This window comes from Gymnogyps californianus, chromosome 4, assembly GCF_018139145.2.
Source record: "Gymnogyps californianus isolate 813 chromosome 4, ASM1813914v2, whole genome shotgun sequence".
Classification (NCBI taxonomy): Eukaryota; Metazoa; Chordata; class Aves; order Accipitriformes; family Cathartidae; genus Gymnogyps; species Gymnogyps californianus.
Window position 1 is genome coordinate 29,052,654 of NC_059474.1, and position 17,369 is coordinate 29,070,022.

A 17,369-nucleotide genomic window follows, 5' to 3' on the forward strand; every position below is an offset into this window, starting at 1 on the left:
TCCTAGGTTTCATTTCATAGTTTTCAAACCCAACCATTTAGCTTAATTTTTACAAATTTGAAAATTTGATCTAAAATTTTGAATATATCTTATCAGTATAGTTACTGCAAAATGTCACCTCTCAGTGCCAAGTAAGAAAAAAGGTATACCCATCCTAATTCTCATTTTTCTTTTAGCTGGGGTGTATGCAGTATGAAAAGCCATACAGCCAAGCAACCAGTGGGGCACAGATGTCTGACAATGAATAATCCAAAGACCCTGAGTTCGGTTTCCTGTTCTGTTTTCTGTGCACACTGTTACACTGTAACGCAATTTTGCTAATTAATGATGCTGCTTTCACACTTAACACCGGTCCTGCTTCTGGCCCGTGGCTGGTGTACCTGTTCCCAAAATAGTTCTCCCCACTGACTGGAAAACTGCAAGTCCAGTTGGACACTTAGATTACAAGTAGCCTGGGTCTGCAAGTCCCTATTTCCAATTATTCAAACCAGTCAGTATTACAAATATTAGCATTTTCAGTCATCACCTCCGCATACAAAGTGCACAGTGTGAGGCACACAGCTCCCCTTCTCTGTTTTGAGCAGAATCACGAAGACACACCTTCCCTCGTGCTACATTTAAGAAGGCATGAAGTATCACTAGAGAGAGATTGCATAGTCACCACTTTTGCAATTTTTTTTCCCCTAGTTTCATTAAAAGTTGTGGTCTTCCTTCCTACAGATCTTATCCAGTGGGATACAGGAAGAATTTCCCTTTTTTTCAGTGATACTGCATTCTTTTTAATTAGCCAACATTGTCTGAGCAGGACATTATCTTTGTACTGTGTGCACTTTCTGATTCCAAATGAAAATGAGCATTGCAAAAAAGATCTTTAATAAACTGGAAACACTTCTTTGTGTAAGAAGAAAGATTCCCTCCTGAAAGCTTATGCATAATGAAGGTGAAAAATGAACATGCAACTGGCCCAGGATGGTTTTATGAATCATGCTTTGTGATTATATTATTTGTCTTGCTTCTAGTAAGCATTCAACATGCCTCAGAATATGAAAAAAAAGTCATGGCTACTATGTTAGAACTAGTGGATTTCAATTGTTTTAGTTTACTAGTGTTTATATATGCTTAATCAAGATGAAACTATTCCCTACCCAAAAGGTCTGCCTTCACTAACACAGCCCAGAAAATACTTTAAAAAAATCTTATTTACAAGATGTATGTCTGTCTCATAGACCCTATAAACACTAAACCCAGTGTAGAAATGAGCGGGAAATGAATTTGGCATTATCGTTAGCAATGGTTTAAAGAAAAGAGATTATTGAACAACAAACATGAGAAAATAACCATAAGAAAAGACCATAAGAGCAGAAATTGAAGCCACCACAGAAGTCTGTTTTTCTTTAAAAATATTGGAAACTAGTGGCAAAAGTCTCCAGATTAACATCCTAGGTTTTTAGGCACTAAGCAGCCTGATTTCCAAAAGTGCAAAGCAGCACATCTACTTATGTGCCTAAATTCTGGGGCGCTCAGCAAATTCCAAGATGCCTAAAAGTCATCAGGTTTCACTCAGCCTGAGTGAGTGAGCAAACCCCACTGGAGCAGATGGAAAGACACACTGCTGTATTTCGAATCAAGTTTATTGACTGCAGAAGAAGCTGCAGTTTGAACCACATTTGTAAATCAGAGCACCAGATGTCTCGTCACCTGTAAAAGCTTTTAGAAAATGTTTGTGAATAATAGTGATAATATTTGGGCTTTGAAAGTTAGCCTCCTTGTCATGGTCACTCATTTTGGACATCACCTGTTCTTTGTAAAAGGGGTTGTTAAAGAGCTGCCAAAAGCAAGAATTATGTCGCAAGGAGTATTTTTATCAAAATTACAACAAGATTCTTCTGCATTGGTGGCCTGGAGAAGCATGCCATATTTTCCTCGAAACAGATCTTCTGCAAAGAAAGCAGAACTTGAAGTTCTTAAACTTCAGATAAAACTATTGAGCATTTCAGTTGGTAACACATGGGAGAGTGGAAGTCCTGCTGTTAATAATCTATCTTTTTCAGTCCTGGAAGCAATGGAAGACAGGTCCCAGACATGTTCCCATCATCTACCCCATGGGGTAAAAAGGATCCTTCTCACCACCCCTGCTGTGGCAGTGTAATGCTATGCAGCTCCTCCTTTGTGTGGTTATTAAAAGTACCATATAAACCTCTTTGTTCCGAAGCCCCAACTACTGAGGGATCTTTTCAATATTGTCGTCTCCACAGAGTGGGATATTTGCAGTTGTTTCAAGACCCCAGTTTAGAGCCCAGATGTCCCCAGTGATCAAGCTGAAAGAAATGAAGTTGAATTTCCATAGCGTGCCACCTTTGGGAAACAGTCAATGGCTCAGTAGTCTTATTTTTGGGATGCTCAGTGGAGGAAGCTCAATGCTGGTCTGCAGAAGCCAGGACAGCTCAGCTGGGAGAGCTCTCAGAGGAACCGGCTTGCGGAGAACATCCTCACCCACCCTGGAAGTACACTTGTCGGGCTGAGGCATCCCTAACGGCAGGAGACCTGCAGGGCAGGCTTAGCTCATGTCTTTTCCAACCAGACCATAAGCTCCAGAAATGCACCTAAAACATTTCAACCACTAATGGGCATTCAGTCCAGGGATCGGACTGCAGCTAGTCCGAACTAAAGCTGCCCTGAAATGCACAGAGAATGAAGAACTCATATAGAATACGCCCCTGCGCTTATGCCTTAAGATGGATTTTGGCAAGCCATAGAGAGCAGTGGTCGCCCTTTCATACAGGCCTATCTGACTTTGACATGGCTTACGACAAAGCTAAAATTATCTACACGTTATAATGCTGCACACCATCAAGAAGTAAAAGGGACTCTGTAGTCCCATGGAATATCCTAATTCAGTGCTTCAGAGGAACCAGGTAACTTTATTAGGGCTATGCTTGGTACAACTCTGAATAAAGATACTTTTTGGTAGACTTCTATGGGCAGGAATATTTTTTTTAAAAGTGCTACACCCAAGCCACACCAATTATAACTGAACACTACTAAATGTACTAATCATGATGAGTAAATTTTAAAAACTCCTTCCAAACAGCAATGCTAAAGTAGCATCAAGTTGAGCTGGGAGATCACATTTTTCAGCAACTAAGGACTAAAATAGGAGGAAAAGAAAGATATGTTCAGTGTAAAAGTCCTCAAAGCCAGCTGAAAATATTTATTATACTGTTACAAACCATCAATAAAATAATTGTTTTCATAAACTTGTACAGTCATGGTTACAGGAAGTAGCTGTGAGGGTGAAAGGCTCCCATGGTAATCTCTGAGGAAGTGTGTTGTGCTCCAAGAGTGACAAATTTGCATAGAAATATGCGTTGTTAAAATGTTCAAAATTATCACTAGAATTTGTGTCACAAAATATCTATTTCAATATTCCTGCCTTTTTTCAAATATCGTGGCATATTTCAACCACAAAATCATCACCAAAAGTCTGCCATTTCTCAGAAATAAGTCTGCACGACACTGTAGGAGCCTTACTAACACCAAATACATATCCCAAGGTCACCGCACGCAGGATTGTATAGCGCACAGATGAGGCGGGTTGAATTTGAAAGGGATAAATGTTATCTCTGCTGAGCTACTGTGCAGGGAAACAGAGCAGCACCAGCAAAGTCATAAATTGTTCACAGGGCTCCGATTAGTCAGCGTGTAATATTGCTCATAAGAGGTCAGGCTACGTTAGAGCATCAATTCATAGAGTCTTTAAAAAAAATCTCCTTCTAAGAGCAAGATCAATTACTTTGGTTGAAAAACAGCAACTAAAAATCTGTTGCGATCTCCTGCGTACGCCACAGCGGGTACTTCTGCGGGACAGCTCCAGCGACAAACCTGCTCCAGGAGCAGCGCACCGATGGACGGACGCGCAGTGAAGCCCTGACAGCTGGGCAAAGCACTACTTGCACCAACACGTGCAATTCCTTTCGAATGTGCCAATTCCCTTTCACGTTATCATTAACATCAGAGCCTATCAGTGCGAATTTTCACAGAGAAGTGCCCTCAACAATCACTTATTTTCTCTTGACGAGAAGTTCGCGCCCCACCGGGGGCGGCTTCACCCGGCCCTTGCAGCCCCCCACGGCAGCCCGGGGGGCTCTCGGTCCCGATCTGCCCAGCCAGCCGCTTGGCTTCGCCGCCCGCTGCCGCAGGGCCGCCCCGCCGCCGGCACCTGTTGCCGGGACGCCGCCCTCAGACCCTCCGCGGCGGGGCGGGGTCCGGCGCGGTGCGGCCCGGCCCGGCGGGGCCCGGGGCAGGCCCTGGCGGGGGGCGCCGTACGCGGGCCGTGGCGGGCAGAGGTGCGCCCCGGGGGCCGCGGCGCCCCGCTCCGCGCATGCGTCGCGCTGTGGGGAATTGTTGCTCCGCTCCGCACCAAGTTGCAGTCCGCGGCTCTTCCCCCGCGAGGCGGCGGCGCGGCCGGGGCCGGGATGGGGGGGGCGGCGGCGGCGAAGCGGGACGGCCCGAGGGCTCTGTCGCTGCCGCTGGTGCTGGCCGTGGCGTGCGCGGCGCGCAGGTGAGCGGCGGAGGGGCGCGGGCGCGGGCGCGGGGCCGCCTCCCTAACCCGCCTCCCTAACCCGCTTGTGCTCCTTCCCGCAGCGCCGACGGGCCCAGCAACATGTCCTACGTGAAGGAGACGGTGGACAGGCTGCTCCAGGGCTACGACATCCGCCTCCGGCCCGACTTCGGAGGTGAGGCGCCCGCGCTCCCCCTACCCGCGCCCCAGCTCCTCGAGCGCCCCCCCCCCCCCCCCCGCCGGCTAACGCCGCCTCCCGCTCCCCGCAGGTCCACCCGTGGACGTGGGCATGCGAATAGAGATCGCCAGCATCGACGTGGTCTCGGAAGTCAACATGGTGAGTAACCCGCGGGCCGGGCCGGGCCGGGCCGGACGGAGGGTGCTGCCGCCGGCTCCCCGCCGCGCCCGGCCGGAGCGGTGCGGCGCGCTCCCCCCCCTCCCGCGCCACAGCGCCGCCTGCCGGCCGCGCCGCGGAGCTCCGCGCCGCCCCGCAGGTGCGGAGGCAGCCAGCCACCCGGCGGGGCGAGCTCGTCCCCGCCGGCAGCGCAAGAGCGGCGGGGACGGGCTGTAACCTGCCGGGTGCCCGGCTGCAGAGGGGGCTACCTCCCGAGCGACAGCAGATGCTATAAAATAGCCAAGCGCGCGTCGCGATTGCTAGGAAAAGTTATTTGCGTTGTTGAGATAATGTTTGCATGCCTGAATTGGCACTCCAGAAGTGCCGCCTGCCTTGACCAAAATACCTGCTACAGGTTTGAGGTTCTGGGTTCTGCTTGCACTGGTTTGCCCTTTGCATAGTCAACAGCTGTCTTCAGAAATGTTGGAGTTTCTTGAGCTGTAGCAGCAGGTGGACAGATGTGCATTTTTTCATGTTAAGTGGTTTAAAGAGTTAGACGCTTCACTTTGCAAGCTAGTGGCGTTGAGTAAAAGGTGCAAAAAGAAAAGAAGAAGGAGCTTCTAGAAAACACTCTCTTGTAGAAGCGAAAAAAACCCAACATTGCAGATTAAGTACACAGGGGCATTGCCTATCCAGCTATCAAAATCGGAAAAGTCTCATAGCTACAGGTGTGAAACATACTGCATTTGATTTCAGTTTTGCTGCTGGAAGGAATGCTAATAGTCATGCAGGCTTAAAGAGCAAAAATGTGTCTGTATAGTGCTTGTCTCATTTGACAGCCTTTTCCCCAAAGAAAATGAAAAATCAGTTACAAGTTCAAACATTTTACAAAATTGTGTTGGATAAGTACGCACCATGGGCATTTTGCTCTTACTCTCTTTTCTTACATTTGGTCTCATATGAAAATCTAAGATGCTTTCTTTCCATAGAGGAACACCTATTTAGTTAAAAGAAGCTAGAAGCCTTACATTTCCATCCTGATCAGCAGTTTATTTCACCCAAAAAAAGGTGGTATTTGCCCATCCAAAGTAATTTACCCAAGAGTGGGGATTTTTTCCTTGGTGTATTTGTTAATAGTAGTCATTAAAACAATCTCTTCAGAGATTGTTTTCATTTTCATATTTAGTTTTTTCTGTTGTTTGTTATATATACACAGTTCCTGTTTGTGTGTAACTTAAATTTGCTGATGAATATACTTGGCAGAATGGGGAGGAAAGCAGATTTGTCACATTGCGTGTAGCATACCAGGCTCTGCAGAGTGCTAATACCACACAAAGACAACATTTTTCAAGTTTCAGCTCCTGGAGTTCCTGTTGCTGTATTGTACTTTCAGGGAGGAACATGGTAGAGACTGTGCAGATGAGGCAGAGAAAACAGAACAGACCTTATCAAAATAGTCGAAGAACAGATCTACTCCAACTCCAAACTGTTTATACCACCCTGTAATGGGATTGCTACTTCTACAAAGCGGTACGCCCTGGGAAAGCCAAACCCAGCAAACATCATTACCAGAATACCTGCTCTGAAACATCCAGAACTTATCTTGTAAAGTCTCAACACCTGAAATGCTGTTAATTTGGGGGGAGTGAATGTGACGGTTTCCAGTGGCAGTGTCACAGGGCATTAATTGCATTGCACCAGCTCACAGCATTTCTGCTTAACTTTGATGGATCCAGCATGCAGCTTCCTTTTGCATTCCGACGCTTGCACAGCCCCTGGGAAACTGTAATTTGAACTTTCTGGTTTTTAATCAAGGAAAGTTACATGCTAGATGGATTCTTTGACTAATCTCTGTGTACTGGGGGGGCAGCTTGACTAAGACTGGTCAAAAAAGTAAGAAGATGTTTTCATTTCATAAAATACCACATCTCTCACCATGGAAGGAAGCAACCATTCCCAGGTATAGCCAATAGCCCGTTCCTTAAGGCAAAATACGGAAAAAACAGTCTCCATTCTGAGTCAGTCTGAAAGGGGCTCTCCTGTATCACAAGTGTTTACCTGTACGTACCCATGTCTAGAGTGTTCTTTTGTTGCAAGGTCTTTATTGTGTTGCTAGAGACTGTTACATAGGCTTTGGGACAATGATCAGTAATTTCATCCATGCAGAAATGAGGGGATCAATATCTCAGCTTAAGAAAAATTTTTCTCCCTAGTAAAATAATGCTTTATTCTAGTACTTTTTCTGAGAATCACAGTCTTGAAATGCTTAATGTTGCAGCAACCTGTGAATCATTCACCTTCTTTCCTTTTAAACTGTTGCCTTGTAGATTATTTTTTTCTTTGTTTAGTAAGAGCTACCATTCTGTGGCTTCAGGGCCAGAAGTGTTTACCAGAAGATGCTAGTTTATAGCTTCTGTTGTCTATAGGGCAGTTTTGTTGCTGAAAGAAACCAGTAACATGAACAGAGAGAGCGACATCCTCATTGTGTGAGCTCCTGCTGGCAAGAGAGTCTGGTTGGACTCCACCACAGCTCTGTTTCAGTCTCACCCTAGCAGTATTGGAGGGAGTTGTCTCATCCCTTGGGTCTCCTCAGGTGCATGAAACCTTATTTCCAGAATGACAGAGGCAGCTATTCCAAATCCTGGTACCCACAGGCAGGGTTAAATTTTCTATTCCAGTCTCAGTGCTTAAATAAGAGTAAAGATTAAAAAAAAAATTATATCTAGGCCATGAAGGAGGTGTACCCCTTTGGTGCATTAGCTGAGGATTTGTCATGGTTGTAGGCTGTCTGCCAAGTCAATAGGCTGATCTGTATGTCTGAGTAAATCCAGTCCTCAGGTAAAAAGTTGGAATATAGACAACAGAACTATTGTGAATTCTGTGAACACCATCAGTAATAACTGTCTGCTCAAGCAGCTTGTCTAGTTGTAGTGGCTTCTTCAAATATATTAAACTGTTGTGAAATACTTCACTCAGTTAATGAATCGAGACTTGCACAGCCTTGAAGTCAACCTTTCTGTTATTTCCCCTGAGTACTAGGTCCTTATCTGTTCAGCTCTTTAAACTGCATTGTTTTATAGCTGCTTGGTAGTTCAATAATACTGTGGTGAGCTGCCATAGCAACTTTTACAGAAGGATTAATTGAAGCACTCATTCTCATCACTCTCCCATTTGGCATCAGATATGTTGTCTTATGTTGATTTTTGCAGGTAATAAGCTGAAGAGCCTGTCATACATCAAACAAGCAGGAGAAGTAGAAAGTAAAAGTGCTAATGACTGTTGCCTGGTTCTAACTGTAGTTTCTCCCTAATATACCATAGTATAAATTTTAATCTGTTTCTATCAGATTTTCACATCCTTGCTACAGTAACTGGAAGCGTTCCCTTCCAAAGGTACAACATGACCCTTCGCTTTGTTTCAGTTAATGACTGTTCAGCTAACTTTCATCCGTGACAGAGTTCCTTTAGAAGTATATCAGACATTTATATGAATATAAAGAGATCATTAAGAACCATGCTAAGACTAAAGCTATTAAGCTGCTGTGATGTGAATGGTCTGGTTTACTCTGATACCTTTACATGGCTAACAGAAGGTGCTGCTTGTACATCAAGAATAAACATGGATAGCATGATTCATCATAACTACCTTCAAGCTTCAGGGCAAGCAAACAAATAGCATATTGCTATATCTGCTAGGAAACAGTCAAGAAGTAGCTGGACTCTGTAAAAAAATTCACATGCAGTACATGACATAATTTTCTCTAAAATTATTTCCTGCTGTCGTGGTTTAACCCCAGCCAGCAACTGAGCACCACACAGTTGCTTCCCCCTCCCCCCTCCCAGGGGGGTGGGGAGGAGGGGAAAAAAAAAAGGTAAAACTCATGGGTTGAGGTAAGAACAGTTTAATAACTAAACTAAAATAAAATACACTACTAAGAATAATAATAATAACATAATAATAGTAATGAAAAGGAATACAACAAAAAAAAAAGAAATAACACCCAAGAAAAGACAAGTGATGCACAATACAATTGCTCACCACCCGCTGACTGATGCACGAGCAGCAATCCGTGCCTCCTGGCCAACTCCCCCCTGTTTATATACCGGGCATGATGTTCCACGGTATGGAATATCTCTTTGGCTAGTTTGGGCCAGCTGCCCCGGCTATGCTCCCTCCCAGCTTCTTGCACACCTGCTTGCTGGCAGAGCATGGGAAACTGAAAAGTCCTTGGCTTAAGATAAGCGCTACTTAGCAACAACTAAAACATCAGAGTGTTATCAACATCATTCTCACACTAAATCCAAAACACAGCACTGTACCAGCTACTAAGACGAAAATTAACTCTATCCCAGCTGAAACCAGGACAATATCCACCCTTTATTCTATGCCATTTATGTCATGCTCAGATCCCACACCTTCTGATACATTTTCCAATTAATCACCATCACTTTTCCTGTCTTTTAATATACACACACAGATACCATTCCGTCGGTCTATGGGCCATTGCTGTCAAATGTCTGTTGAGTTCATTCAGTCTATGACTTTGGGCTCCATCTGTCATAACAGTCTGTCTGGACAGGAGGGGTGGCGCAAGGTCCGCTCAGTCGGCAGAACAGAATTGGGCTTTGGTGTGGTGCAGTGGGCAGCAGCAGGGGGATGTAATGTTGGATTGTTGCATGCTGAAGTCAGTCCTGGTTCCATCACTACTGCACTTCACTCAGTTTTATCAAAGTTCCTTCTTTATTAATCTAAGTGATTCTTACTGTAATACCATTAATATAGCATATAACAATTATAATAATGATGACATACAATGGCAGGATTATATAGCGATCAACATCATACAATTTAATCTATTGGCTGTTTTCACCTAAAATCAAATCCTCTTGAGGCACACATCAAAATTCCCCATCCTTCCGCATCACCCACCAAGTGCACCCAGGTCCTTGAGCAAAAGCAATCCCACGAATGGGTTTGCCTTTGCCTGAGGCAGGAGTAACCCAGACCGTTTTCCCTAGCATATTTCTCATGTGCACCACAGGAACTTTATCCCCTTCTACAGTACGTAAAAGTTCTGATTGGGCAGGGCCAGGTCGATTGACAGATCCTCTAGTGTTGACTAACCAGGTGGCCTTTGCTAGATGTGTATCCCAATGTTTGAAGGTCCCACCACCCATTGCTCTCAATGTAGTCTTTAACAACCCATTGTATCGCTCGATTTTCCCCGAGGCTGGTGCATGATAGGGGATGTGATACACCCACTCAATGCCATGCTCTTTGGCCCAGGTGTCTATGAGATTGTTTCGGAAATGAGTCCCGTTGTCTGACTCAATTCTTTCTGGGGTACCGTGTAGCCATAAGATTTGCTTTTCAAGGCCCAGGATAGTGTTCTGGGCGGTGGCATGGGGCACGGGATATGTTTCCAGCCAGCCGGTGGTTGCTTCCACCATTGTAAGCACATGGCGCTTGCCTTGACGGGTTTGTGGGATTGTGATATGGTCGATCTGCCAGGCCTCTCCATACTTGTATTTCAGCCATCATCCTCCATACCAAAGAGGCTTTAACCACTTAGCTTGCTTAATTGCAGCGCATGTTTCACATTCATGGATGACCTGTGCGATAGTGTCCATGGTCAGGTCCACCCCTCGATCACGAGCCCATCTATATGTTGCATCTCTTCCTTGATGGCCTGAGGTGTCATGGGCCCACTGAGCCATAAATAATTCATCCTTATGCTGCCAATCCAGATCTACCTAAGCCACTTCAATCCTAGCAGCCTTGTCTACCTGTTGGTTGTCTTGATGTTCTTCAGTGGCCTGACTCTTAGGTACGTGGGCATCTACGTGATGTACTTTCACAACCAGGTTCTGTAGCCGGGCAGCAATGTCTTGCCACAATGCGGCAGCCCAGATGGATTTACCTCTGCGTTGCCAGTTACTCCACTTCCATTGCTGCAACCACCCCCACAGAGCATTTGCCACCATCCATGAGTCAGTACAGAGATAGAGCACTGGCCACTTTTCTCATTCAGCAATGTCTAAAGCCAGCTGGATGGCTTTCACCTCTGCAAACTGACTCGATTCACCTTCTCCTGCAGTTTCTGCAACTTGTCGCATAGGACTCCATACAGCCCCCTTCCACCTTCGATGCTTTCCTACAATGTAACAGGACCCATCAGTGAACGGGGCATATTGCCTCTCATTTTCTGGCAGTTTATTATACAATGGTGCCTCTTCAGCACGTGTTACCTCCTCCTTTGGCAATATTCCAACATCTTTGCCTTCTGGCCAGTCTGTGATCACTTCCAAAATTCCTGGGTGACTGGGATTTCCTATTCGACTTTGTTGTGTGATCAGTGCAGCCCACTTACTCCACGTAGCATCAGTTGCATGATCTGTAGAAGGGACCTTCCCTTTGAACATCCAGCCTAGCAGTGGCAGTCGGGGTGCTAATAGGAGCTGTGTTTCAGTACCAACCACTTCTGAAGCAGCTCGAACTCCTTCATATGCTGCTAATATCTCCTTTTCAGTTGGAGTATAGCAGGCCTCAGATCCTCGATATCCCTGACTCCAAAACCCTAGAGGTCGACCTCGGGTCTCCCCAGGTGCTTTCTGCCAGAGACTCCAGGTAGGGCCCTTATCCCCGGCTGCGGTGTAAAGCACATTTTTAACATCTGGTCCTGCCCGGACTGGCCCAAGGGCTACTGCATGAACTATCTCCCATTTAATCTGTTTAAAGGCTTGTTGTTGCTAAGGGCCCCATTTAAAATAGTTCCTCTTCCGGGTCACTTGATAGAGAGGGTTTACAATCAGACTATAATTTGGAATATGCATTCTCCAAAAACCTACAACACCTAAGAAGGCTTGTGTTTCCTGTTTACTAGTTGGTGGAGACATAGCTGCTATTTTGTTGATCACATCCATTGGGATATGATGATGCCCATCTTGCCATTTTATTCCTAAAAACTGAATCTCCTGTGTGGGTCCCTTCACCTTACTCTGTTTTATGGCAAAACCGGCCTTCAGAAGGATTTGGATTATTTTCTTCCCTTTCTCAAAAACTTCTGCTGCTGTGTTGCCCCATACAACGATGTCATCAAGCTATAAAGGGGTAGAACCTATTTGTATAATTGTAATGAAAAGGAATACAACAAAAAAAAGAAATAACACCCAAGAAAAGACAAGTGATGCACAATGCAGTTGCTCACCACCCGCTGACTGATGCCCCAGCAGCGATCTGCCCCTCCTGGCCAACTCCCCCCTGTTTATATACTGGGCATGATGTTCCACGGTATGGAATATCTCTTTGGCTAGTTTGGGTCAGCTGCCCTGGCTATGCTCCCTCCCAGCTTCTTGCACACCTGCTTGCTGGCAGAGCATGGGAAACTGAAAAGTCCTTGGCTTAAGAGAAGCACTACTTAGCAACAACTAAAACATCAGAGTGTCATCAACATTATTCTCACACTAAATCCAAAACACAGCACTGTACCAGCTACTAAGACAAAAATTAACTCTATCCCAGCCGAAACCAGGACACCTACTGAGCAGGTGGTCAAATCTTTATAATAGGGAAAAGATAGCTGTACATGTTCTAAAGTTTTGAAAACCAGTGCACGTGATAACCTTTTATAGAGCAGTTAAAAGAGACACCAAAAAAAAAAAAAAAAGTCCATTATTTTATATTGGGAACACTTCCTGACCTACCATACTGATTTTACACTGATGATGAAGATTTGGTTTGTATGATAGCAGATTGAAGGTTTTGTGTCCCAGCAAAAAGAGGGTAAAGAAAACATGGAAAGAATGTATAATGCTTTAGCTTCTGTACACCCCAAGTCACTTTTGCTCAAGGCTTTTACGTTTATCTGATTTCCCAAATAAGCCACAATCTTGCAGAGAAGCAGGATATCATCTGTTGTCTACTGCTCAAAAGTCACTACCTGGTTCTCAAGATTTCTCCTAAAGTAGTCTGTCTTTTATGCTGTCAACATTCCAACCTGTTGGATAATGTCTTTTTACCCCAGAAAGAATTTCATTTAGCTTAAACCACTCACTTTTTGTGACCTTTTGGGAAAACTGATAATTAAATAAGCCAGCTGCTTAGATTTTATTTTCTCATCCATTTCATGTGATACCACCTTCTCATATTCCATCTCAATCCTTCTAGCCCTTATGATTATACATGAGAAATTAGACATAGAGACAGCCATTATCTTCTGGTGCATCTTTGACACCATGGCTTATGCTGAATGATGAAGTCATGTGTTTGCAGCACAGAGTAGTGTCATGACTGCAGATTACGATTGGTTTGGAGAATGAAGTGTCTCCCACAGTACTTAAAGCTCCACTGCCCGTGTTGTCAGACATCCTTTTCTACTACACTTACTTAGCTTTCCCTGGAAGCAATATAGTATTTCTCTTTTTTTCTTGCTTTAGGACTGCTCCCAGGCCAACTGCTGAAACACTAGCTTACATTAGAAATTGAATGCAAGAGAAATGCATTTTCTAATGTACTAGAAGTTTACAGATTATTACTTTAGAGGCTTATAAACAGTTCTCTGTCTGAAGGCTCAACTATATTAGTTAGTTCAGAGCATCTTTCTTTGTTCAGTTTGGGTAGTGAACAGTTCTGCAAGTGTGGAAAAATGAACAAACTTGTGTTCTCCCCCCATAAGATCTCTAGAAAGAGTCTTCTTGGCCTTCAGAGTGTCTTTCTGGGATACTTCATGCGTTTTCTGTTTGAATTTTCACAGTCATTTCCCACATAACAGTGTTGATATATTTTACTTCTTCTGGGATCTGCACAGGTTTGCTGTGTTTGCTGTTTATCACCAGTCTAACTGCTCAATTTCCTTCCAAAAATGGCGGAAATCAACAGAATATGTTCCAGACAGTCTGAACATCATAACCCAGCCAAATGAATAAGTAGTCTTTGTCTGAGCAAATATCACTCTGCAGGTTGAAACAGAGGATTAGAGTTTTGTTCAGTTGTATAAACAGCAGTAAAGAAGAACATCTGCGTCCGGAGCTGCAAGAACAGGAGGGCAGCCTGTAGGTTGAGGGAACTGATTATCTCTACTTAGGACTCACTAGACCACATCTAGGTACTGCATCCAGTTTTGGCTCCCCCCCCAGCCAATACAAGAAAGATGTTGAACAGAAGCAAGTTCAGTAGAGAGCCACCAAGCTGATCATGGCTGGAGCAGTTGCTCTGTGAGGAGAGGCTCTGGGACCAGGGCTTGTTCAGCCTGGAAAGAGATGGTTCAGAGGCAGCTTCCCAGGACCTGTGAAAAGGTTAGGGAGAAAATGGAACTAGGCTCTTCACAGAGGAACATGGTGGGAGGACAAGAGATGACAAACATGAAGGGAAATAAAAGAGGTTCAGACTGGATGTAAGGAAGAGGGTTTTTTACTCTTTGAGGACAGTCCAGGAGAGAAGCAGGATGCCCAGGGAGGTTGTACAGTCTCCATCCTTGGTGGTCTGCAAGACCTGACTGGATCAAGCCGTGAGCAACCTGGTCTGACTTTATAGCTGAATTTTTCTATTTTATAAAATAAAATTGGTTAACACATTCAGGAGGCAGAACTCCCCTTAACATTAATAAACATTCACCGATAGTCAGCTGTGCCTAATTTCAAGAGTTCTGGGACGATCACACAAGATGAACTTGACAAAATATATGTATATACACAAAAGTTTTCAAATTTGCCTATAAATCCAAGGCAAGGATATAGATGCCTACAGGGCCTAGAAGAACAGAAGGGCTTCCCCTTACTTTGGGGCTGACGCCAGCCCAGGTGGCTGTGGCATCCTACACTGGTAGGTGTTTAGTCAAGAGAAGCTAAATCTGTGGGTTTAAACACTCAGGCTGGGTAAGGCTTGGAAGCAAGGCACTGAAAGTTTGCCCATTAATCCTGGCAGGCCAGTGCTCATGCATTGGACCCCAATTTTAGGAATGGTAGAGGCTGGGTGCAGGTTATCTTAAGGTACTTTTTGCAGGCTGAGGGAGGCTTAAGCTGTGTTTATAGACGTAGCCAGAGTTTCACACGTCATCTTGTTCTTTCTCCCTGTCTGGATTAAGTATCTGAGAATTTAGCGCGGTAGCTGTTGTGAATCTCAATGTAGGAAACGGACTCTACACTAGGGAACCAAATCAGCATTATGAACCCCATCTCATACTTTTCCATCAGAGCAGCCAAGTCTCATTTTTTGTAATCTTAAGTCTGGTTCCTGGAGAAGTAAAAAGTCAAAGTCCTTCAGCTCAGCCAGTGAGGCAACAGAAGTGATCAGGGTAGTCACAATGATAATAAATGGTCCTTGGTCTAAATATATTTGCCTGAAGATGTTCATACAGATTAAACTGATTTTTTAAAGTCATAAAACTCAATAATTACTAATGAAAATTTGCTTTGCTGTAGTGCAGAAGAAGAAAGGAGAAGTACTTTTCTGTTATATAGCAACTCTCTTGAAGAGCATGAAGGACATGCAAAAGCACTTGAAATGAATATTAATAAGAATGTTCAGCAACTGGTTTTATTTTTTCCCAGCAAATATGAAAAAACTAATCAAGTAATAATACATAAAGGTCAGATCATTTCATCACTGTCTATTCCAAACAGAAGTAATTATATTAAAGAGTGAAACACGGAATGAATGTAGAAATAGGCAACTTGAGGTTAAACGACTGGGTCACTGTTACTGGGTGTTTTGTTGGGTTATTTTTCATTTGACTACGTGAATAAGCTGTTCTTCAACAAAATTAACAAGTAGGCAAAAAGGATAAAGCGATAACTTAAATGTTGTTTCATATGATCCAGAAAGCAGATATATCTTAATTTTTCAAAAGTTAAACTAACCTGAGACCAGCTTCAGGGTTGATACAAGCTGTATTCCAAATTTTCTTTTTAGCCTGACAGGCATAATACTTCCCTGATTTCAAGGTTTAAACAAGCTAGCTGTGAACGCCCTTCATAGAAAAGATGTGATTCTTTTATCTAATGTTAAACTCACAGTTTCCTACAAGGCCAACTCTCCTGACTCCCTCAATTGTTTCTCTTTCTAGCCACTGCAGGTGGCTTACCCTCACTTTCTGGCTTTTCTCAAGAGCTAATAAGCTCAGTTCTGACCTGTGTACTTCATCTTTTAGCCCAGATTTTACACCTGACACCACAGGGCATCCTGACACATCTGTAGTCCAGCCAGATAATACAACCTGTGCAGACTTTACATTTCTGAAGACAAGAAATAAAGCAGTCACACTTCCCATTTGTTTAAAACATATTCCAGGAATGCAACAGAATAGCACAAGATAACAAAGGACAGAAAATTACTAGAGTCAGTTGAATTTTTAACATAATCTTTTTGGTAACCTGCTTCTTACCTTCTTGTTTCTCCTGAGCATGGAGTAAAAAAAAAAAACCAAAACAACTGCAAGTCTGAAATGTGATGGTATTACTGTGATGAACCATCAAAAATCTCTTCCACTGGAGTGAGCAAGTGACCACCTGCAAAGGAAAGGACTACACGCTTTCTTAAAGCAGTGGTGCATATGAAATGGGAGGGGTGACACCCTCCCCCTGTGTAGTGAAAGATTTAGCACCCAGTTTGGGGTGTCTAGGATTTCACTAAATAAGGGGTATACCTGCAGTGAGATACGCCTTTCAGTTATGTGGATGAGAAAATCCAAGGTTTTCCCCAGCACTGTCTGTTTTGTGCACCCGCATCAAACAACATGGTTGTCCTGTGACTGCTGGAAACTTCCAGCTTGTGGTCTGTTAGCATGCACGAACCCCACAGTTCAGTGGCACAAACCTTTTGAAACATTCAGGGTCCCAAATTATTCTTTAATAATGGAACACTCGGCGATTCACGCAAAAGACCCATTCCCCAAAAGCAGCTGCTTTCTAAAAAGAGAAAAATAAATCCATAAAATTAACTTTTAAGTTCTTCCAGGAACCTGAAAGATGTTTCTTTTCTTGTGTGTGTGTAGGACAGGGCAGGGGCTTAATTAAAAGCTTGTGTTTTCATTTTTCCCCAATTGCATTGCCTTTTTACTTCTGATTCTGGAAAGGAGAGAATATCAGAATCTTCCAAACTAAGCATTTTTCTTCGTAAGGAGATTTAAGGGATACATTTCAAGTTTCTGCAAAACTTAGTGATTTTTTTTTTAATCAGCTTTACTTTGTACGCCATTGCCTCTAGGCTGTATTCATAAATTCTCTACCAACTGCAGTTCAGTACAGACCTGGAGCTGAAGCTGCACAACCAAGAGAGGGAACAATCACATCACCAGTTCGCCCTGAGGTGGGAAAAGATCCCAGCCTCAGGGGAGGAACAGTAACAAGCTCCAAAGCTAACACCAGAAAGACTTGTTCCTATTCACAGGATGCCAAGTACTCTGGGACCACAGCTGAAACTGTTAAATCAAACCCAGAGATTGCCATCATTCAGAAGTATCCCCAGCTGATGTATTTT

At 44.0% G+C, this 17,369-nt stretch overlaps 1 protein-coding gene across 1 annotated transcript in view; it reads left to right on the forward strand.

Annotated features, from left to right (window-relative positions):
- Positions 1-4,475: 4,475 nt before the first annotated feature.
- Positions 4,476-17,369, forward strand: part of GABRB1 (gamma-aminobutyric acid type A receptor subunit beta1) — a 145,174-nt gene continuing 132,280 nt past the window's right edge. Inside the window, exons 1-3 of the mRNA XM_050895555.1 lie at positions 4,476-4,561; positions 4,645-4,736; positions 4,831-4,898. Coding sequence (XP_050751512.1) covers positions 4,476-4,561; positions 4,645-4,736; positions 4,831-4,898 — 246 coding nt within the window. The remainder of the gene's footprint in view (positions 4,562-4,644; positions 4,737-4,830; positions 4,899-17,369) is intronic.